Source organism: Capricornis sumatraensis, chromosome 1, assembly GCF_032405125.1.
Source record: "Capricornis sumatraensis isolate serow.1 chromosome 1, serow.2, whole genome shotgun sequence".
Taxonomy (NCBI): Eukaryota; Metazoa; Chordata; class Mammalia; order Artiodactyla; family Bovidae; genus Capricornis; species Capricornis sumatraensis.
Window position 1 is genome coordinate 170,429,556 of NC_091069.1, and position 23,612 is coordinate 170,453,167.

The window sequence follows — 23,612 nt, forward strand, 5'->3', positions numbered from 1 at the left end:
ATGGGAAAGGAGAAGACCCACATCAACATTGTTGTCATTGGGCACGTAGACTCAGGGAAGTCTACCACGACTGGCCATCTGATCTACAAATGTGGCGGGATCGACAAGAGAACAATTGAAAAGTTCAAGAAGGAGGCTGCCGAGATGGGAAAGGGCTCCTTCAAATATGCCTGGGTCTTGAACAAACTGAAAGCTGAACGTGAGCGTGGTATTACCATTGATATCTCCCTGTGGAAATTTGAGACCAGCAAGTACTATGTTACCATCATTGATGCCCCAGGACACAGAGACTTCATCAAAAACAGGCATGTCCCAGGCTGACTGTGCTGTCCTGATTGTTGCTGCTGGTGTTGGTGAATTTGAAGCCAGTATCTCCAAGAATGGGCAGACCCGTGAGCATGCCCTTCTGGCTTACACCCTGGGTGTGAAACGACTAATTGCTGGAGTTAACAGAATGGATTCCACCCTACAGCCAGAAGAGATACGAGGAAATTGTTAAGGAAGTCAGCACCTACATTAAGAAAATTGGCTACAGCCCCGACACAGTAGCGTTTGTGCCAATTTCTGGCTGGAATGGTGACAACATGCTGGAGCCAAGTGCTAACATGCCGGAGCCAAGTGCTAACCCGCCATGGTTCAAGGGATGGAAAGTCGCCCGTAAGGACGGCACTGCCAGGGGAACCACCCTGCTTGAAGCTCTGGATTGCATCCTGCCACCAACTCGCCCAACTGACAAACCCTTGCGTTTGCCCCTCCAGGATGTCTATAAAATTGGTGGTATTGGTACTGTCCCTGTGGGTCGTGTAGAGACTGGTGTTCTCAAACCTGGCATGGTGGTCACCTTTGCTCCAGTCAATGTAACAACTGAAGTGAAGTCTGTAGAAATGCACCGTGAAGCACTGAGTGAAGCCCTTCCTGGGGACAACGTGGGCTTCAATGTCAAGAACGTGTCTGTCAAAGATGTTTGTCATGACAATGTGGCTGGTGACAGCAAAAGTGCCTCACCAGTGGAAGCAGCTGGCTTCACAGCTCAGGTGATTATTTGGAACCATCCAGGCCAGATCAGTGCTGGACATGCACCTGTGCTGGACTGTCACACAGCTCACGTTGCTTGCAAGTTTGCTGAGCTGAAGAAGATTGATCGTCGTTCTGGGAAAAAAATTCTTGAAATCTGGTGACGCTGCCATCGTTGATATGGTTCCTGGCAAGCCTATGTGTGTCGAGAGCTTCTCTGACTATCCTCCCCAGGGCCGTTTTGCTGTGTGTGACATGAGACAGACAGTCGCTGTGGGTGTCATCAGAGCAGTGGACAAGAAGGCAGCTGGAGCTGGCAAGGTCACCAAGTCTGCCCAGAAAGCTCAGAAGGCTAAATGAATGTTATCCCCAATACCTGCCATCCCAGTCTTAATCAGTGGTGGAAGAACGGTCTCAGAACTGTTTATCTCAATTGGCCATTTAAGCTTAGTAGTAAAAGACTGGTTAATGACAACAATGCATTGTAAAACCTTCAGAAGGAAAGGAGAATGTTTTTGTGGACCATATGTTTTGTGTGTGGCAGTTTAAGTTATTAGTTTTTAAAATCAGCACTTTTTAAAGAAAACAACTTGACCAAAAATCTGTCACAGAATTTGAGACCCATTAAAAAAAAGTTTAATGAGGAAAAAAAAAAAGAGGAAATGCAAAGGGAATTCCCTGGCAGTCTGGTGGTTAGGACTCCATTGTCACTGCAGGGGGCCCGGGTTTGATCCCTGGCTGAGGGAACTAAGATCCTACATACTACACACTGTGGCCAAAAAATTAAAAATTATAAAAAATTTTAAAAGAAAGAAGAAACACAGGGGAGACTAGTTGTGAGCTACTGAGTTTGCTTTCACATGTGACATTTTTATCACAAAGCTCGAATGGCCACATCTACTGAGCAGATCCAAAACCTCTTGGAGAAAGGTGCATTGCTGGGAAATGCAGAGCTACCAAACCCTTTCCCAAGCCACCCTCCCCCGAGACCCCAAACAACTCCAAAAACAGACGCAAACATCTTCTTTAAATAAGACAAATTGCCAACTTCTGGGGTTAGACAGAAAGTTGCTGCCATGCCCTACTTTCTAGTGGTATCCACCCTGAGTCCCTCTCGAAAAAAGACAGCCCCTGACTTCCAGAAGCCAGCCTGGTGCTCACAACCACGCCTTGCTATTCTCCTGCTAGACCTAAACAATTCACAGAATATCAGCTTCAGATAATGTCTCATGAAATGAGACAAATCAAGGCCACTTCATAATTCTGTCCAAGCACAAAGATAAGGTCACTGCGCCACTCACAAAATGCCAAACACACCCTTTTTTGGCTAAAATAAGTGACTGCTACATGCTTATAATTACAGCTCTATTCTTCCACTAGTCCCCTGTGGGTAAAATGTGTTGATACACAATCACAGAACTGCCCCTGCTTTCTGACAGCATCCACTACAGAGCACGTCCGGCTGGCTTAAACCCTCCCCCAGATGACCCACCCCAAACCCAAATGCTCTGATAAGACTTGGTCTGACTCCCTTTTCCTGAGACACCTCGAGGTTCCCCATGGTGTGTTCTCAAGAGCTTTTGCAATGAGTCAGAATCCCACTTATTTATCTGCAGATGTGTCCCTGGGCTTCTTTAGATAGACAGTCTCCAAATAACTCTGCCTACCCTTATTTCCTCTCTCTATTTGTTGTTTTGTTATCATGAAGTGGGGAAGAACACGAGCCTTGGAATCAAACACCTGACCCCCAACCCCAGCACTTCATAACTCTGGCAAGTCAGCCTCTTAGAACCCGCTTCGGAAAGACAGGTCTCGCGGGGGACTGGGAGGATTCAGCGAGAAGTATGTGTTTGGACAGCTAACAGCCTGTAAGAAATACCAACAGGAAGTTATACCATAAATCTAGTCTGAAGATCTCTGTTTGGCCCATAATCCCACATGCCAACTAATAACCTGTTACTTCAATTCACTGTGATGTTTAATGACCAAATATACTGGTCTAAATTCACTGGCCCTGAAACAATAGCTGTGAGTAAGAGTTTTTCAGCAAAACTCCTACTCAATAGTGAAAGAATGTACTAGGACATCAAGATAAGGCATTTTAATGGGTACATCTCAAGTTTTGTATATTATTTCCAGAGTCCTATATTATTGTGTATTATTATTCCAGAGTCTCATTAATACAAAGGAGATCTCTGCCCTTTCTGCCTTCACAGAGAAACCTCATAATCTCCTGAGTGTTCTGGGGTGGGGGGGGCGGGGGACAAGGCAGTGGAGTCAAGAAACTTGGGTTCAAATTTTATCTCTTCCTCTTACCAACTTTGGGAAGTTACTTGAACCTGCATTTTCTTTACAGTACTACATATTTACCTATAAGACTATCGGAAAGTTAAAATTTATAAACTGAGGAAAAGTGAAATACAGAGCCAGCATTCAATTATTGTGTCCCACCCTTCACCAACCTCTCAGCCCACGGCCCCAAATCACACGCTCGCACACACACACACACACACACACACACACACACACACACATCACACTCCCCACATGCATACATAAGATTCAATCTTATTTGAGTTTGCTACTTCAGCAGCTGCCAGTGGAACAATGGAGGCTTACCTGTACAGGTGCACTCCCGGGGGCCAAGAGGCCCCCTTCTCTGTGAATATCTTTGAGAGACTGGTCTGGCCCTCTCAGCAGGTATAAGACCGTCTCCAGACTGTTTTTGAAGCTAATGAAGGTGGCAATAGCCTATCTTGAAAAAACTTTTTGGAATGTGATGAGGGAAGAACTTATCAAATGTTCCTGAATATGCTCCATTTTGTGAGACATCTTAATGGCTTTTGAGAGAGACTATATACACACAGGACTTGAGGAAAGCGGATGTTGTTAGTCTAGCAGAAAATGTCTTTCATCTCTCCCAAGAGTCCATTCACAGAGCAGTTGGGGCCCCAGGAAAAAGCAAGCCCCCTAGGGGCTTGAATGGAAGTGAGGGGGAAAAGGGCAGAAAAACCAGGGAGGGAATCAGGGAAAAAATGATGAGAATGGAATATACTTTCGAGTCCAAAAGAAACCAAACTTCTCTAGGAGCTGGGACAAGGATGTAGAGATAGGAAACCTTCCTTAAAGAATAAGAGAAGTCCAGAGAATCCCTGGAGGTTCAGTGGTTAGGTCCTGGTGCTCTCACTGCTGGGGCCTGGGTTCAATCCCTGGTCAGAGAAAAAAGATCTCTCAAGCCATGTGGCACGTCTTAAAAGAAAAAAAAAGAAGAAGAAGAGAGGCCCAGATGAAGACAATATTGTGTAAAAGCACCTCCACATCCTCTTCCACCCTACTTCTCTTGACTCAAGAGCGTCAATAAAGTTTGTGTAAAAATGTTATAAACCATAAAGCACTATAAAAAGGAGTGGTCGTATAAGTGAGAAAAAATCAATAAAAACTTTTATAGCAGTATATTCTTCATGTTAAGTATCTGTGGTGTCCAAACAGACTGCACCCATATAATCCCCAGCAAGGGGAGTAGTCTTATCTACAAAACTCAAAAAGCTTGGCCTCTTTGTGGCAAACGACAACAAAGGGCGGGCAACTGGGAAAGCTGGGTTGCTCTGAGGCCGACCTTCCCCGCAGAACAAGCAGAAGCCACACCTCCAGTGTCATGGGCTTCAATCCCCGGTGCAAGTACAGAGGCAGAGTGGGAAAAGAAAGGTCTTAAAAAACTATCTTCCACCACAAGAACTTTCATAGCGAGTCCTTCAAATGACTTGCATGTTACCTTGGTTGAAAGAATTACATGAAGAAAATCAATAGGCATGCGATGGTGGTTTCCAACCTTTAAAAAAAATGCACATGCCTTGTTAATACCTGAAAATACATAGGGAGTTTCCTCATAGTATCTATTGTATTTTGTTTCCATGGAATGAGAAACTGTTCTCAGCTGGGATCCTCAAATTCCTTGCATACACCATTCTCTTCCTTTACCTTCCCCAGCCATGACCAGGGACCCATAGCCTCCAAACTGGAGGGCCCTAACATAGCCTGCTGGCAATTACAAAGGTTCAGCCTGCACAAGATTATAATTGAGAAAATTGGGATCATTAACAGATACAAACTACTATAAATAAAACAGATCAGCAACAAAGATTTACTGTATCGCACAAGATACCTGTATCTTGTAATAACCTGTAATGGATATAATCTGCGAAAAAAAAACAAAGCCTGCTGTATACCTGAAACTAACACAATATTGTAAATCAACTATATTTCAATTTTTAAAAATCAGTATGGAATGCTCGAGGAAGATTCTTCAGAAGAGACAAGAGGGTATGTATGGGGGGAATAAAACCATTATTACAATATTTCTTTTCTAAAGAGAGAAAAACCACAGCTTTCACTTTTCCCTAGTGGGTTAAAGGTAAGCCAGGCCAGCCCGAGGTAAGCCTGTCAGGTCCATAGAATGCACTTTCCTTTCAAATTCTTTTTCTCCACTTGGATGGTGGTGTTTGTTGCTTAGTTCCTAAGTTGTATCCCACTTTTTGCAACCCCATGGACTGTAGCCTGCCAGGCTTCTCTGCTGATGGGATTTTCCCAGGCAAGAATACTGGAGTGGGTTGCTATTTCCCCTTCCAGGGGATCCTCCTGACCCAGGGATTGAATTTGCATCTCCCTCATTGGCAGGTGGATGCTTTCCCACTGAGCCACCAGGGAAGCCCACTCGGGTGGTGGCTGCTGTCCTTACCGGAAGCCCCGGTCCTCCTACGCCCTCCTTCACCTTCCTTGGGAAGGATATTATTCCCACAAACTGGCTGGCACACATTCACACAGAAGTTTAACAACTAAGTGTCATAATATGATGATGGACTGAGAAACCCCCGGGCACAGGTGCATAACACATGCTCAAGAACACCAACATCTACACTATTTGTGCCCACTGTCCTGGGTGAATAAAATATTCTTATTTGTGTTCTGAGCCAGCATCCATCTCCAATTACCTTCCTTAGATGTTCCTCCCACACTGCGACCCCTCTCCCAGGAAGCTCAGCAGTACCAAATCAGTGCCATGGCCCCACCTTCCTTCCAAAATCAAAGGCCTCAGGAGCCGTGGGCTCTGGCTCTAGCCCTTCCCATCCTCTCACCAACCAGGTGTGCCCGAGGCATCCCTTCTGTTCCCATCGCTGACCGCAAGCAAACGCGGGAGGATAGAGACAAAAACCCGACACAGCCCAGGAAGCGAGGCGCAGAGGCACCTGCACAGCCTGGAACTGCTCACAAGCAGAATGTGCACGTAACAGCCCGGAAGTGACAGAAGGATGAAGACGGGAGGGAGACAGAGGACTGAGTCCCACCTGCTTGTTTTTAAGCAGTAGGATCACTGACATGAATACATCTGAAGGCCTCAAACTGGAACCAAGGAGGACCCTATGGGGCCTTCCCGGAAGAAACCCTCCTCCATTTCCTCCACCTGCCTCTTATGCGTACAGAAATTGTAGCCTCCGATGTCTCCCCTGAGTTCCAAAGAGAAAATTCAATCAGAGAAGTGAAGAACTGCAGACAGAACGGGAGAAAAAAGAGATAACATTATGAGCGCTTAGCTATTAAAAGAAGTCAAGGAGCTTTACTTCTTCCTCAAGCACTATATAGATAATATTCTGAGCCATGTCCTTTGAGCCGTTTTGCAGATACTGAAACCCACCAGGTGGAAGAAGTTAACTCTATGCTGTCCACAAACACCTAGACACCAGACGTGTTAGAACCAGAAGGTTGATGATGCTGACTCCTGATTACCAACAACCAATCAGAAGGAAGTCCATGAGCTGATCACACACTGCAACCCCTCTCTCTCATCCTGTCTTTAAAAACTTTTCCCTAAAAGTGTTTGAGCAAGGTGAAAAGACAGCCTTCAGAATGGGAGAAAATAATAGCAAATGAAGCAATTGACAAAGAATTAATCTCAAAAATATACAAGCAGCTCATGCAGCTCAATACCAGAAAAATAAACGACCCAATCAAAAAATGGGCCAAAGAACTAAACAGACATTTCTCCAAAGAAGACATACGGATGGCTAACAAACACATGAAAAGATGCTCAACATCACTCATTATCAGAGAAATGCAAGTCAAAACCACAATGAGGTACCATTTCATGCCAGTCAGAATGGCTGCTATTTAAAAGTCTACAAACAGTAAATGCTGGAGAGGGTGTGGAGACAAGGGAATCCTCTTATACTGTTGGTGGGAATGCAAACTAGTACAGCCACTATGGAGAACAGTGTGGAGATTCCTTAAAAAACTGGAAATAGAACTGCCTTATGACCCAGCAATCCTACTGCTGGGTATACACACCGAGGAAACCAGAATTGAAAGAGACACATGTACCCCAATGTTCATCGCAGCACTGTTTATAATAGCCAGGACATGGAAGCAACCTAGATGTCCATCAGCAGACGAATGAATAAGAAAGCTGTGGTACATATACACAATGGAATACTACTCAGCTATTAAAAAGAATGCATTTGAATCAGTTCTAATGAGGTGGATGAAACTGGAGCCTATTATACAGAGTGAAGTAAGTCAGAAAGAAAAACACCAATACAGTATACTAATGCATATATATATGGAATTTAGAAAGATGGTGACGATGAACCTATATGTGAGACAGCAAGAGACACAGATGTAAAGAACAGATTTTTGGACTCTGGGAGAAGGCGAGGGTGGGATGATTTGAGAGAATAGCATTGAAACATGTATATTACCATATGTGAAATAGATCGCCAGTCCAGGTTTGATGCATGAGACAGGGCACTCAGGGCTGGTGCACTGGGATGACCCTGAGGGATGGGATGGGGAGGGAGGGAGGTAGGGGTTTCAGGATGGGGGACACGTGTATACCCATGGCTGATTCATGTCAATGTATGGCAAAAACCACTACAATATTGTAAAGTAGTTAGCCTCTAATTAAAATAAATAAATTTTTTTTAAGTGTTTGAACCTCTTAAGCACTAGCTGCCTGGATTCCCTTGCTTGGTGCCCACAATAAGTGCTTCACCACAGACTGTTTTCAGTAGACTGGCTGTACCGCATGTGAGAAAGCACACCCAAGTTTGGTTTGGTAACAAAAGAACAGTTAAAAAAAAAAAAAAAAACAAGAATGAACAACCAAAGCTTCTTCATATTTTACTACAGAGGTATTTCCAATGTATTATTAGTTGATATGCAATTTGTAAACTGCTACATCATACCCTACATGTACAAAATGATTTTACAAAAATGCCCTAAAACCTAGTAGATAAAATGTGTTCTCTGCTGAGCTGGGACTGGAAGGGGTGCCTGGGCAGGGGACACCAGAGGCAGGGCCACAGCCACTGCCGCCCTCTGCCTGATGGGGTCCTTCTGCCACCTCCTCAGCCCCAAGTTCACAGCATCTTGATTCTTCACCTTTCTCTCCTCTTCTTCAGCCTTCCTCTCACGTGGGACCCACCTCTTCACAGACAACCACGCAGGATAAATGAGTAACAGAAACTTATCTTCAACCCTTTCCCCCTGGGACGAGAAGAATTCTGATTCTCTGGGACATTCAGCATCTTATTTCCCATGGCCTTTTTCATTCCAGAAAATATGTATCACTTCAAACAGAAATAAATCTTCTCCAATCAGAGTTCTCAAGTAGCCTTCATGGTATCTTTTGAGCGGTCCTTTCATACTTAGTCCCAAGTTATCTCCAGTACCATAGTTAACCTTCATGATCAAAACAACTAAGAAAGCTGTCTTCTACAATTGTTTTACATTCCACATCACCAGGAACTCTGCTAAGAAAATACCAAAGAGGGAAAATCAGCTCAAAGATCGGCCACAACAAGTTCTTAACGTGTGCTATTAGGGGAAGTCTCTAGATTACTGCAATCAAATATTCAGTCCCTCCAAATGTCACCAGAAGAGCCAGGTCATGGATCAGACCAGAAATCCACTGTGATGTTGACATATAAAGGATTGTAATTCACAGAGAGTAATTTATAACCACAGCTGCTTAACCCATCTGTTCGCCAGACACGTGACACCTGATGTAGGAGATTCATCCTAAAGATAAAAAGAACAAACATGAATGATAAGAATTGAACATCTATTTCCATTGCTTTCTGCCTTGCCATAAAGTTTGGCAAAGGTATCTCTCTAAATTATTGCACCTGCTGGGCTTCCTACTGTAAAAGAAGTTAATTTTTCTCATCGAAGGTTACAGACACCAACAACAGCCATGTGTTCCCATGGAAGACCCCATGGAAGACCCTGAGAACCAATGATGAGAACAATCCTGCAAGCGGTGACCCCCTGGTCTATAGGACAGAAGAACGTACAATGATACATGTCATCCACTGCTGACAGGCCCTTGGATAAGCTTCAGGGAATCTATGAATCCTCAGTCATAGCCCCCAAAAGAATTGGTTTATCTGACAGGATTCCTTGGCGAAAGAGTTAATTTCTGGGGCAGAAACACAAGATGAACCTAAAACAGTTCATCACACCAGAGCAAAGGGAAAGAAGCTCTCAAAACAACTAGAGCTATGTCAAAGGATTCAGGAACAGCTAGGAAAAGATAATGTTTGCCAAAGACAATCCAAGCATCAGAAAGAATATTAACTACATTCAGAAGGATGTAGGTAGCATATACTCATCATTTTGAAATGAAAAACCAATGCAATTTTTTCCCTTTATTCCACGATGTGAAAATTCTATCAGACAAATGACCTGGCTTGTTCAAATAACTTACAATGGGGAAAAAAAGGAAGGGGGAACCTACAAATTAAAAGTAATTTCACAGAGATCATTCAAATGTAATGTGCTGATCTTGTCTAGAATTCTGACCTGAATAAACCAACTGTTTAAAAAAAATTTTAAGCATTTATGAGATAATCAGGGAAATCTGAACATTAATTGGACATCTGCTAACAGTAAAGAAGTACTGCTAATTTTATTTTAGGTATGATAATGGTGGCTTCCTAGGTGGCACAGGGGTCAAGAATCCACCTACCAAAGCAGGAGACATAGGTTCAATCCCTGGATCGAGAAGATCTCCTGGAGTAGGAAATGGCAACCCAGTCCAGTGTTCTTGCCAGGAAAATCCCAAGGACACAGGAGCTTGGCGGGCTGCAGTCCCTGGGGTCGCAAAGCTGCTGCTGCTGCTAAGTCACTGCAGTCGTGTCCGACTCTGGGACCCCATAGACGGCAGCGCACCAGGCTCCCCCATCCTTGGGATTCTCCAGGCAAGAACATTGGAGTGGGCTGCCATTTCCTTCTCCAATGCATGAAAGGGAAAAGTGAAAGTGAAGTCGCTCTGTCGTGTCCGACTCCTAGCGACCCCATGGACTGCAGCCCACCAGGCTCCTCCGTCCATGGGATTTTCCAGGGAAGAGTACTGGAGTCGGGTGCCATTGCCTTCTCCAGGGGTCGCAAAGACTCAGACACCACTGAGCATGCACACACATGATAATGGTACTGCCATTCTTTTTTAAAATACTTCTTTTAAGGATACATACTGAAGTATTTACACATGAAATGCTGTAATATCTGATTTGCTTCTAAAGAATCCAGTGGGTGAGGAAAAGAAAGTGAGAGAAAAAAGAGAGGCTAGGAATTGATAACTGTTGAAACTGGGTATGGGATACGTCTATATGAGAATTCAATAGACTCTTCCCTTTGCTTTTGGGTCTGTTTGAAAAAGTACCTTAAGAAAAAGCTCTGAACAAAATAAACTGGTTTATCTGATCAAATCTGGCATAGGACTATGGACTAAAGAGACTAAACAAGTAGCCTGTCAGGCACGTGACTCCAGGACTTACCGTCCTATATTCACCTCATTGCCTTGGTCTCTCTTGTGGAAGATCATAGTATATTTACCCACTTCAGGCAGTGGCCGGGTTATTTTCATTCTATGAAGTTCAACCCTGAAAAAAAAACAGAGGTGTTTAAAGAAAAATTCTATTCCACTTATCTGCCACTAGGTACTTAAGAAAAAAATCACTTGCAAAAAGGTATATACATGTGCCCATAGAAAGTTATGACCAACCTAGATAGCATATGAAAAAGCAGAGACATTACTTTTCCAACAAAGGTCCATCTAGTCAAGGCTATAGTTTTTTCAGTAGTCATGTATGGATGTGAGAATTGGACTGTGAAGAAAGCCGAGTGCTGAGGAATTGATGCTTTTGAACTGTGGTGTTGGAGAAGACTCTTAAGAGTCCCTTGGACTGCAAGGAGATCCAACCAGTCCATCCTAAAGATCAGTCCTGGGTGTTCATTGGAAGGACTGATGCTGAAGCTGAAACTCCAATACTTTGGCCCCCTCATGCGAAGAGTTGACTCACTGGAAAAGACTCTGATGCTGGGAGGGATTGGGGGCAGGAGGAGAAGGGGACAACAGAGGATGAGATGGCTGGATGGCATCACCGACTTGATGGACACAAGTTTGGGTAAACTCCCGGAACTGGTGATGGACAAGCAGGCCTAGTGTGCTGCTATTCATGGGGTCACAAAGAGTCGCACATGACCGAGCGACTGAACTGAACTGATACATATATCTTGATTCTTTTGGTATTTGAAAAAAAGAATTTTCTTATGTTGAACCTCAGGCAATAAATCCATAAAAGAATCACACTTAACATTTACTAATGAGGTGCAAAGATGTATCAATACACAGTTTGTTGGTTTCCAAAAACAGCTGAGAAAATACATCTTTAAAAGGCCAAGTCTCTCAGGATCCCTAATTGACTTAGTGTTTTCTTCTTTAGGGAAAGTACAACTGCTAAAGGTCACAAACCTAGATTCAAATCTAGACTTTATTATTTACAACCTTGGGGAAGTCAGTTCATTATTCCAGGCCTGGGTTTCCTCAACTGTAAAATAGCAATGGGACACACAGTTGATCTGACAGGCTCAAATAAGACAGTCCATGGGGAAGATCCTTTGCAAAATGTAATGTACTCTACAAGCATAAAGAGGGTGGTGCCTGTTGCACAGGTGAGTAAATAAGCAGTAAAGAAATTTCCACAAAATCTTTATGCTCAGTTCAGTTGGTTTATTCATAGCATTAGTCAAGAACCACTCTGGAGGCTATGATGTTGAAAGCAAACTTGGGGGCTCCCTTTTACATTGAAGCCAAAGAGCAACAGGAAAAAAGAGTGAAGATCCATCACCAACGTAAAATTCCACTAACCAAACCATCTGGGAAGTAAAGAGGAGCTGGGGAATGTGATGGATACGGTGACTGAGCCCTTGCTATTCCTGCCCTGCAATCTAGCAGGCATCTTCTGTCCACTTCATAGGGCACGGCCACACAGGCTGCTGATGGGCTGGGCCGTGAAGTACGCCGCCCATCACTACAGACATTCCTAGGCAGCCTTTGGTCAGAGAGATCCATTCCGTCCTGCCAAAAACACTGCAGAGACTCTCAGCCTAGACTTGGGAACAAGACCAACCTGGAGCCATGGCTTCCTCATGCTGAAGCAATGGAAAGGCAAAAGAAAATTGCTGGAAGCCACACATCCATTAATTCAGAACCCCAGCTGAGAGGTTTTCTTTCTAAAAGGCAACAACAGGAGGATTGGGCGGGGGCGGGGGGGCAGGGGCGCGGTGGCCGTGCGGTCTCCTAACAGAAAGACCTTGTTAATACAAGTCTGAATATACTGGCCCCAGGCTCTTGAAAAAAATTACTTAATTCTGGGAGTTAGGGATGCCCATAACTATCTGGCCACGAAACCCAGGTTCAGGAAAAGGGGCTAAGAGAGGAGACCAGGCATATTCTTTGTGAATCCTCTAGAGTGGGAAAGAGTTCAAGAGAATCTGAGGTCATGCCAGCAGCTCCGGGTTATACCAGCAGCTGCTCCCACAGAGCATGGGAGAGGGCATCCTGGTTTGCTCCAGAGTGTGTGACTGGCACTCCCTGCTGTGCACAACACTGGGAACAGCCAGTGTCACCTGGGGTCTGAGAGAAGGCAGAGGCTTAGAACAGACCTCTGGCCACTTTCCTCGGATTGTAGCTTTACAGACACTCTAGTCTGGGGCTTCCCGTTCACTGGTGAGACCCTATCTCAGTAGCTAGGACCTGCTGCCAAGTCCAGAGACACCTCCATCAACACTCCTGGACTGCAGACATCCATGAGCCAGAACTGGACCACCCTCTGTCATCTCTGAACTGCAAAGAGCCATTTGGGCCACCTTGTTCACCCCCCTCCCCACCCTCTGCCACCCTTCTAGGACAAGTTCAAGCCTCATGACCTTCTGGCCTGGCATCCACAGGAACCACACATAACTACGGCTAGCAGACCCCGTGAAGGGGACCTGTCTCTGTTGTTCACCTGAGTCTGAGGTCATCGTCTTCGCCTCCCCATCCCCAGTAGTTGTTAGAGAATCCATTCACCTTGAAAAATTGCTCTCGACTTAGGGCAGTAACACCCCCAAAATATCCACTGTAACGTAACCTGAAAGAGAGGAGAGAGAAGGTAAGAAGGTTACACAAAGGCCTTTTGTTCTCTACAGCTGCTCCAGACTTCACAGGGCGGGCGTATTCCTGCAACACTCGGAAGACTGTGCTCTCTAACCCGTCCACTCCTGCTCCAGAGCCACCTCCCCACACTCCTGGCCCTCCAACCTCTGTCCAGACAGGCTCGCTAAGCAAGGTGCCACCCACCTTTGGTTGTCCGTGGTTGTGTGCAGAGGTCTACACAAGGTACCTGTACATGTACATGATAGCATCAGACCTGGATGACAGACTTCATCTCATGTGTAAATCCAGTAAATAGCTGTGTGCCAAATAGTTGTGGGTTAAGAAGAAATCTAAGGCTGGGTCCAGGTTAGGCATTAAATTTTGCAAAGGACAGGGAAGCCTGGCGTGCTACAGTCCATGGGGTTGCAAAGAGTCAGCCATGACCGACAACAACAACAACAACATGAGTGAACAACAACAAAAACGGTTTTTCACTTTTACTTTTTTTAGGGAGTGGGGTGGAGGGCAAGAGGCAGGACCTGAGCACACTTTGTATGCAAACTCCACTTTTAAGCAAATCTCCATCTCAGAGCCTGTCTCCTGGAGAACCCGACATACCTTAATAACCCCGAGGGCTCCAGCGTGGGCAACTAGGTAGATGATAATGCCTGTCACAAAAACAGGGCATACACACCAATATTTAGGTTTTGAGAAGGAGACAAATTATGGTTTGGATATGCTGAATTCGAGGTACTTGTGGGGCTTCTGCCAGTGGGAAAAAGGATACAGGCTCCAGGTTCAATACAGAAGAGTAGTTACAGAGGTAGCTTCGGAAATAAGCTGTCAAGAGGTGGTACCTGAGGGCCCGAGAGTAGCAAAAGTTGCCTGAAGACAATGCAGTAAGTGAAGAGAGAAGAAGAGGGCGGAGCTATGGGGAAACCAACAAGGAAAAGGAAGGACAGAGGCACTGGCCAGAGAGCTCGTCCCCCTCACTTAGGACTAACGCAAATTTGAGAAATAGAGACATCCTCAGAACACGGTAACCACTTAGAAACGCAAAGGAAGGCAGCTTAACCACTTGGATGTTACCGAGTAAGAGAATGTGAATATATGGAGGATTTCTTACTTTAATTAATGTCAAAGTATTCCAGAACCAGTGAAATATTTCTGCTTTTCCAGATAAGAAGGCAAACCAAAAGGAAAGATCAGTCACCACGTAGACCAGCAGTCCCAGCAATCTTTTTGGCACCAGGGCCCAGTTTCATGGAAGACAATTTTTCCACGGACAGTGCAGGGGGTGAGGGGAGGATGGTATGGGGATGATTCAAGTGCATTACATTTACTGTGCACTTTATTACTAATTATTATTACATCAGCTCCACCTCAGATCATTAGAGATTAGATCCCAGTGGTTAGGGACCCCTGATGTTGAGACTTGCCACCCAACAGATAAAGTCCCAAAAGTTAATTTGTAGTTCAGCTGTTTGTTTCTATGCTCTGAGTACAGATGGGGTGCACCCTGCTTAACCCACAATGGAAACAGATTTCCTTGTACACCCCCAACCTAAAACAAACAAAAAGAACAAAGTACTCAGAAGACAGGTGTTATTGACCAAGACATTGACTACAGTGATTTGTTGCCTTGTGACTGGACACTGTTTGGCTGGGAAGGGATTCCTAAACTACGAAAGACCAGCAGCTTCATCAGGACCCTCAGTAGAATCACTGCTCAGGCATAACCTGCAGAGCACCAACAAGGGGTCACCAGGAGGGAACAGCGCTGATGACCTGGCATCATCTCTTAAGTAACTATTACCCACTGGGTGCAAAGCAGCAGCTCAACACTGGAGTAAGTGGGCCCAGCCTCACGCACGGTTGGCAGTCCAGCAAGAGGGGTGACTGTTCTCGGGGTTCTGAGGAAGAAGACGACAACATCAGGGCAAGTGGGCCTGGAAGGATTCAGAGAGGTAGAAAAATGGGGGGAACTCCTGGTAGTCAGGGGCTTCCCTGGTGGCTCAGATGGTAAAGAATCTGCCTGCAATGCAGGAGACCAGGTTCAATCCCTGGGTCGGGAAAATCCGCTGAAGAAGGGAATGGCTACCCACTCCCATATTCCTGCCTGAAGAATTCCATGGACAGAAGAGCCTGGTGGGTTACAGGTCACAGGATCACAGAGTCAGACACGACTGAGTGACTGACACCTGGCGACCCAAGCTCCATTAGGAAAAGCAGAGAGGGAGAAAAGTACAGGCTGTCTGAGGAGAACCTAGAGGCCTGTTCAGCTGCAGGAGGAGACCAGCCAGAAACAGAGGTTCAAGAATTATCAGTTTCTCAGTTGCTTCTTAGGTGCCAAATATCTACATGTTTATTGTTCATTGCTCCTGGTTTTTCTTCTTACCTAGAAAAGCATAAAATATTTGATTGGCCCAGAGACAGCTTTACTTATTTTTAAAGGCTCAAGGGTGGGGAAGATGCAGTCATAAAATAACAGTAGCGTCCTTGGAGAAAGCAGGAAGGTATCGAAGAAGTTCTTGGCAACAAAACGTTCCATGGCCTAGAAGAGATCTTTACACTGACACAATCACAGGGAGAAACAAGATTTATTTCTGTCTTCACAGACACTGAGATAGTTGAAACAGGTTACTTAAACTTCTTCCCTCTGCATGTGTCTAAAGTGAAAACATTTCTCGCACTTCTCTTCGTACTCAGTGGGCAGTTGTGACAATATTGTCCTGATTTAAGCTCTGTGGTGCAGGGACACACAGTTACCAGCAGGGGGCAGACACTTAGCTGCCTGCAACTGAAGGCACCTGTCAGCAACTAGAGAGATTCTGCCCAAAGGAGGAAAGGCAAGAAATAAGAGGGATGCAGGCAACTCCTGTACTACCTATGCAAGCCTCCCTGGACCACAGGAGACGAGGCCGTGTACATGACACATACAGCAAAACTGGAAAATACAAATGACAAACCAGGACCGGAGGAAAACTTAAATCAGAAAATTAGCATAGGAAACACATTAGAACTCTGATCTGCAAAGAAGACTCTTTCAGCTTCTACAAGAAGGTCATAGATTTGGCTCCCAGCTTCTTGCATCCAGATCAAAAGAGGAAACACATTCAACCACATGATTTACATTAGGAAAACTGTCAGTTATTCAAGGAAGACAAAGACTGCCAGATATCTAGTTATAAAAGAAACATTTGGCCAATTACCATAGCGAGTTAAAACAGCAAGATTCATAAGGGGCTGTTTTTAGACTGCGTGGCATCTGATAAAACCCATGATCATCATACCGAAGTTATACTCCAGATCGGTTCCAAGCAGGAAAGCCCAAGAGCTCATTTCCTTACGGTCCAGCTTAAAGCAGAGATAAACTCTAGAATCCTAACAAAAGGGCTGTCCTTGAAACAATCCAGTGTATCCATACTCCAAAAACAAACAAAAAACAATCCTGTGTGACTATAATTTCTCATCACAGTGTTTAGAAAGACTAGGCAACGGGAAGTTATCATCCATGTCAAGGGTCTGAAGTACAGTATTTATTCTGTATTGTAGAGAGTGACATCTTACTACCAGTAAGTGAGCAGATAATTGCCATGCTTCTGAAAATACCAAGGTACCTGGACACGATATACTGCTTTCTTCAGTGCAGAGGTGGCTCAGAGACCAGACACCAAAACCTCCAGAAAATGATCAAGTTTCCCAAAAGAAAAAATCCTGGGATTCTCTTCCAGACCTTCCCGTGTCCTCTTGCCCCACTGTCTCTGGAGCCCGGAGGCCAGAGTGGGCCTCTGCCCTCATCTTCTCCCCTCCTGCCTGGCTCCATCCCACACACCAAAGGCCAGCTGAACTGAGCTTTCTCCTATCATCCTGTGGCTCCATCCTGCACACCAAAGGCCAGCTGAATTCTCCTGTCATTCTCCGGTTCTAACCACGTGTCAGCAGCACTCTGATACCTTCCACAGGAACTCCAAACGCCTTACCAGACTGAATAAGGCCTGCCTAACCTGGCCCCTGCCTACTCTCATCTCTAGCCTCTCCTCCTTCCACCATCCCAGACATTCATTCTCCAGCACTAATGAGCCACCCGCCTTTCCTCCAAACCTGTGCCACATTCTCTCTTACTTCCATGTCCTGGAGCTCTGCTGGGAAGCTCCCATTGATTCCACAAGATAAAGGTGCCACATTTCCTGAACAACAGCTGTAAACCCTTCCCTGCTGCTGCTGCTGCTGCTGCTGCTAAGTCGCTTCAGTCGTGTCTGACTCTGTGCGACCCCATAGACAGCAGCCCACCAGGCTCCCCCGTCCCTGGGATTCTCCAGGCAAGAACACTGGAGTGGGTTGCCATTTCCTTCTCCAATGCATGAAAGTGAAAAGTGAAAGTGAAGTCGCTTAGTCATGTCCGACCCTTAGCGACGTCATGGACTAGGTGTTTCTTAATGACAGTGCGTTCTCACCCACTGTAGTTTATTCTAGGTGTTTGTTTATATCCCACCCTTTACACAGGGACTGGATTTACAGTCTATCAGTTCAGTTCAGTCACTCAGTCGTGTCCCACACTTTGAGACTCGATGGACTGCAACACGCCAGGCTTCCCTATCCATCACCAACTCCCAGAGCTTACTCAAGCTCATGTCCATCGAGTCAGTGATGCCATCCAACCATCTCATCCTCTGTCTGTACAGTCTTACCTGAGGCAAAAATTCCCTGCAGTCAGTATTACTCCTGGAAAACTCTTAAAACAGTCCAAAGTGAGAAACCTACATACTAAGAACAACATGGAAACAAAGACCAAGGGATGTGTCAGCAGAGTGTGCTCACTTCCTGGAGTAGACCCTGGTGGGACTTCCCTTACTATTTTACAGCTCTCTCTTCCTCCGCCTCACCACTCCCACACTCTCCCCCTCATTAACAAGCGCTCCTAGTTGAATCTGCACAAGAGAAGTGCAAAGCTGACACAGCTCCACTCTAGATGCCAGTCTCCCCACACACACGGGGAAGCACTGTGAGCGCAGGCACTCTCCCTTCTTCAGACTGGTCTCCTGGCCCCAGCATAGTAAGCACCCCATACATGAGCACATTTGACAGGAAGGGCTTGGGGAAGGCTGACAGGTAAGTGTGCACACATATGAGTGAACATGCAGCTTCACTTTTGGAAAAGCTTCCTGCTCACTATTTCCTCTCGGGTGTTTTCAAGAGAAACTTATTAATAAACTAGGACTGAAAAGCACCTATGCCTCTCCTGAGGGAAGGGGTGGGGTGAGGAATGGAAGCAGAAATGATGGTGCCTAGCTCTTCCCACAGTGGTTTTAAGGGAAAGGGACTTGTCCTGGGTGTCCCGGCTGCTGGGCAGACCACTTGATGCACATGCCCCTCCCAGGCTCCCCCTGGACTCTATAAGATGCCACAATCTGGAAAGAGACATCACAGTCTCACAAAAGAGGCCTAAAAGCTGACCTGGAGGCTCCCTCTCTTTGCCTCCTAGAGACAGAAGTCAGGGACAGATGGATAAGTTACTGTAGCCCTACTCAGTGTGGGAGCGCTTAGCAGAGTTTCACCAGGCGGGCCCTGCGGGCAAGTCTGGCCACCATGTGCAATGTTCAGATTATTTTCCCTCACCTGTTCTCTCTCCCTTTATCTTTGTGATCTTCTGCCAAGGCGTTTGTAGGACTTTTTCCTAATAAGAAAAAAAAAATCTAATTTCTCTAATTCCTGTTTTAAACTTTGAAGGAGCTGTCATGGACCATTCTTCCTATTTCTCATTTTCTGCAGACACTCCCAGACACTATGTCTCCACAGCCTTGATGACAACAGGCCAGGCATCCTGACCCCAGCCAGCCGTGAGCAGAGCCACCTTACCTGTACCCCGTGCTGTTCCTGCCAACCACCAGATGCCTGGGCTGATCCTCACACCTGTAAAGGTTCAAATCATTCTCAGGCACCAGGTCCACATCGTGGAATATGAAGCAGTCCCAAATTTCATCCTTGAGAGCTTCTAGATAGCCCACATTCAGGAGTTTGGCGCGATTAAACTTCTTACTTCCAGCCTGTAGATATGGAAATCACAACTTGAAAGGCTCCTAAGACAAGATTTCACACTGTGTCCCTTTTCATTTCACTTGCAGGAGTGGGTATTGTTCTCTAACACACAAGAATATACACATGACATGAAAATCTGACACAGTAGATTGAATTAACAATAACAGACCCTTTGTGTTTTTCTTTATGCTTCATACATACTTATATTCCATAACTAAAAGCACCTTAAAATGAAAGACTGTTGTTTAATGAGTTTAGTTTCAGTTTTGCAGGAAAAAAGACTAGTTGAGGTCAGTTGCACAATAATATGAATATACCTAACACTACTGAACTGTACAATAAAAATGGTTAAGATGGTATATTTTATGTGTGTTTTATAGCAAATTTTTTTAAAACATAGTTTTTTTAAGTTTTTACTAATAAAGAAACTCAAAAAGCCTTTAAACATACCTTTATTCCATGTAAAACTAAAAAACCTTTTTTATATACTAGTCATGACAAGTAGTATCACAGCTTCACTGTTCAACTCTCAGCTAATCCCAATCATACCCCATGTAACAGATCTACACTAAGCCCCCCCAAAATATAGCTGGCCAGAAAGGATCAAAAAATCTTAACCTAGGGACTTCTCTGCTGATCTGATGGTTAAAACTCAGCTTCCACTGCAGGGGGGATGGGTTCAATCCCTGGTTAGGGAATTAAGATCCCACATGCTGCACGGTGAGGTCCACAAAAATAAAGGAAAAGAACTCTTGATCTATAAATAGAGAGGTTTACTGCTAATATTCCTAAGCTACTTAAAAGTCTCATGGAATCATTGTGAAAGAATCCTGTTTTAACAGTTAATGGCAGATGCTAATCCTTGCAGTGGCCTGACAGAGGGGATTCATTACCAAGTAAGAAAAGAACATCAATCAACCAGTAACATAATCAAAGTTATAGTATTAAAAAAAATTTTACACTAGTAATTTTTTCATGGCTATCTGAATCAAATTCCTTAAGAATAGATTCCAGTTCAGTAAACAGTTTATCATAACAAAAGTACAGGCAATTCTCAAAACTCACCACAGTACTTCCCTGGAAAGAATAACATAAAGCAGACATTTTTCGACTCATAAAAATATTATATGCTGGGGACTGCTGTCTTGAGTAAGAACTCTGAATGACTAACAGTGTTAAAAACAAAAATAATGACAAACCAGTGTAACAGTTAATTTTTTTCAAATCCTCACAAAATGGGCATAAATGTAATATATATATATATATATATATATATATATGCACATCAATTTCTAAAAGCCCCTGTTTATTACAATGTATATACTGTAGAATAACATCTTCTGATCTATCAAAGGTTTTCCTAAGACAAATGTTACCAGTTATAACTGATATTAGGCATGTAGTTAATTATTTTCCTTGTATTCAATGGAGGAAGAAATGGCAACCCACTCCAGTATTCTTACTTGGAAAATTCCAGGGACAGAGGAGCCTGGTGGGCTACAGTCCATGGGGTCACAAAGAGTCAGACACAACTGAGCACCTGCCTTCATAGCATTTGTAAGGATTTGAAGGGGAATTATTTGGATGGCCCAGGAAAATTTTGAAAAGATAGCCATAAAAAAGATATTTAAGTTGATGTCTTATTTTTCTTTCAATATATGTTAAAACCAAATAGAGGCATCATAAATCACCTGCTTCATTTAGAGCAAAACTCTTCAAAAGCAGCCTACACTTCTACTTACTGTGTTCCTACTAACTCATGCTTCTGGAAGTCACAAAACTGAATCAAAAAAGCGAAAACGAAACATAATGCTTTATGTAATAGATAGTGGCAAAGTTAAAGGCAGAAAGGTAGCGAGAGTTATAGAATTCCACGGTGATTAGCACACAGCAGTCGACTCCTCTGTCTAGATCCCCATCAAAGAGCCAAGCTCAATAATAAAGCACGGTTCCAACCCCTCACCGTGTAACGCAGCACAAATGCAGAAGGCAATGTAAGGTCAAGACCAGGGGAACATCTCAGGGCAGTCATTGGCTAACATGGAAGAGCTCACAAAAGAAAACAGGCTTCCTCCAGAGGTTCACTAAAGAGCCAGTAAAATTTCCCAGCACTTATCCCATTATTCCAAACGCTGGGACAAGAAACTCCTTTACTCCTTTCAAGGACAAATGAGTTAAGAGACCTCACCTTTGATAATGGTTAGACGCTCTTTTACCCAAGACAGACAAAGAGCCACAAAGAGAGGGGAGTCTGGAGGGCAGAGGCCTCGTCCGCCCCCGCAGACTCACCTGGTGGATGACGTAGATGCCGTAGTCCAGCTGCTGCCTCTGCAGGAAGGGGTGAAGGTGCTCCAGCAGGTACAGCAGGTGCTTCTCCCTGTGCCGGTGAGGGATGAGGATGGCAACCCGCTGCAAAGCCCTGCACTCCTCAGGGCGATATCGGCCTCTGTGCACCTTGGGGTTCTTTGCCTGGACCTCCTCCAGAGTGAGATCTGGCTTGAACACGAGCTTGGTCTGGCCTTCTACAATAAACACAGGACACGGGAACTAACAGGGGCAAGCTTATCACGTGTTGACGGGCTTGTAGGAGCTAGTACATGCCACACACTTTGAACACTGCCTGGCACACCATGAGCACTATTGTAAAGCCTCCTTTGGTCACGAAATATAACCACAGAACCACAGAATCTATGACTCAGGTTATTGGCTGCAAAAAAAAGCAAATGACATACAAAAGTAGTCCCCTGTGGCAGAGTAACCAGTTCTGGTTCTATGATTCATCCGCACTAGGAAATATACTCTGTCCTGATGACCCTGGTGAAGAGCAGAGATCAGGGGCAGACTAAATAACTTCAAATTTGCTCTAATCTCTTTTCCTTCTCAAAATTCCAACGGGGGAAAATAAAAATACCAGGAAGCCTCACCCATGGAATGAATGAATACATGAATGAATAAATAAATCCAACTTTTTGGTTGTCATTAAAAAACAATTCCAAAGGAGGGTGAAGTCTCCTAAAACTCAAGGGCATTCCAGGACTCCCCTGGTGGTCTGGTAGCTAAGAGTCCACTCGCCAATGCAGGGGTTCGATAACTAGATTAGGAAGATTCCACAGAGGCGACTAAGCCCGGAGGCTACAACTACGGAAGCCAGTGCCTACAGCCCATGTTCTGCAACCAGAGAAGCCATCACAATGAGAAGCCCTCACACTGCAACTGGAGAGTAGGTCCCCGCTTGCTGCAGCTAGAGGAAGCCTGCATGCAGCAACAAAGACACAGAACAGCCAAAAATGATTTTTTAAAAACTGGAAGTATTCCATGGAATCAAGCTCATGGACAAGAGCCTTTTCCCTAAAGTCCTTCCCTAAGCTCTTGAGCGCTATCCTAACTCCCTGAAGGTAAAACAGTGAAAGAAAACAGAAACTAGCCTCCCTCCCTAACTCAACAATAACAGGTATGGGCAACACCTTAAGAACCCTCCCATCGTTTCACAAGGCAGATATCCCCAATGGGGCATTTGCTCAGCAAGTCTGGACACAGCCTGCCTGGATGAAACCCAAGACCGTTCAGGGTAACCAATCTCACACAAAGCTTTAAAGATACAGCTGAAGCCACTGACCCTCCCCTCAGCTCTGAATGAACAGGAAATACCAACTGGTAAGGGAGGAGGCAGAGCTCTGGTTAGGGAACAGAGCCACACATTTCAACACTCCTCGTATCCTGGTCAGGCTATAAAATCTCAAGATGCTTGCAACTGCACTATCCTCTTCTGAGCAGAGCAGTCGCCTGCTTTTCCTGTGTGTCTCACTGTGCCTCGCTCCGTGTGACCATCCTCTACACGGGCCGTGGCTGCTTAAACCAGGCTGTAGTGTCTGTGACACGGCCAAACGACAACAGCAGCAAGAGCAGGTGACCGCTTCCAGCCACCTGGAGAAAATAACTGACCTGCAAGACCCTTTTCAGAAGGTTTGCACATGAGACAGGGTCAGCAGGCAGTAACGTCCTAAAAACTAACAGTAAGAAAAGCAGTTATAAGGAAAAGCAAGCTGCCAGAGCTGCTGGGAGACGACGGGATGGATGGCCGCTGCGATGT

The 23,612-nt window shown here is 44.9% G+C and overlaps 1 protein-coding gene and 1 pseudogene across 4 annotated transcripts in view; one reads left to right on the forward strand and one right to left on the reverse strand.

Moving 5' to 3' along the window:
* Nucleotides 1-1,374, forward strand: LOC138089211 (elongation factor 1-alpha 1 pseudogene; annotated as a pseudogene).
* Nucleotides 1,375-8,253: 6,879 nt separating this feature from the next.
* Nucleotides 8,254-23,612, reverse strand: part of B4GALT4 (beta-1,4-galactosyltransferase 4) — a 28,094-nt gene continuing 12,735 nt past the window's right edge. For 3 of the 4 annotated variants that reach the window (XM_068977005.1, XM_068977024.1, XM_068977014.1), the window contains exons 4-8: nt 21,812-22,044; nt 19,343-19,530; nt 13,356-13,478; nt 10,842-10,946; nt 8,254-9,084 (exon numbers count right to left, since the gene is read on the reverse strand). In XM_068977005.1, the coding sequence (XP_068833106.1) occupies nt 8,952-9,084; nt 10,842-10,946; nt 13,356-13,478; nt 19,343-19,530; nt 21,812-22,044 (782 nt within the window). In that variant the 3' untranslated portion in view covers nt 8,254-8,951. The remainder of the gene's footprint in view (nt 9,085-10,841; nt 10,947-13,355; nt 13,479-19,342; nt 19,531-21,811; nt 22,045-23,612) is intronic. The other variant, XM_068977033.1, reaches the window with a different exon arrangement.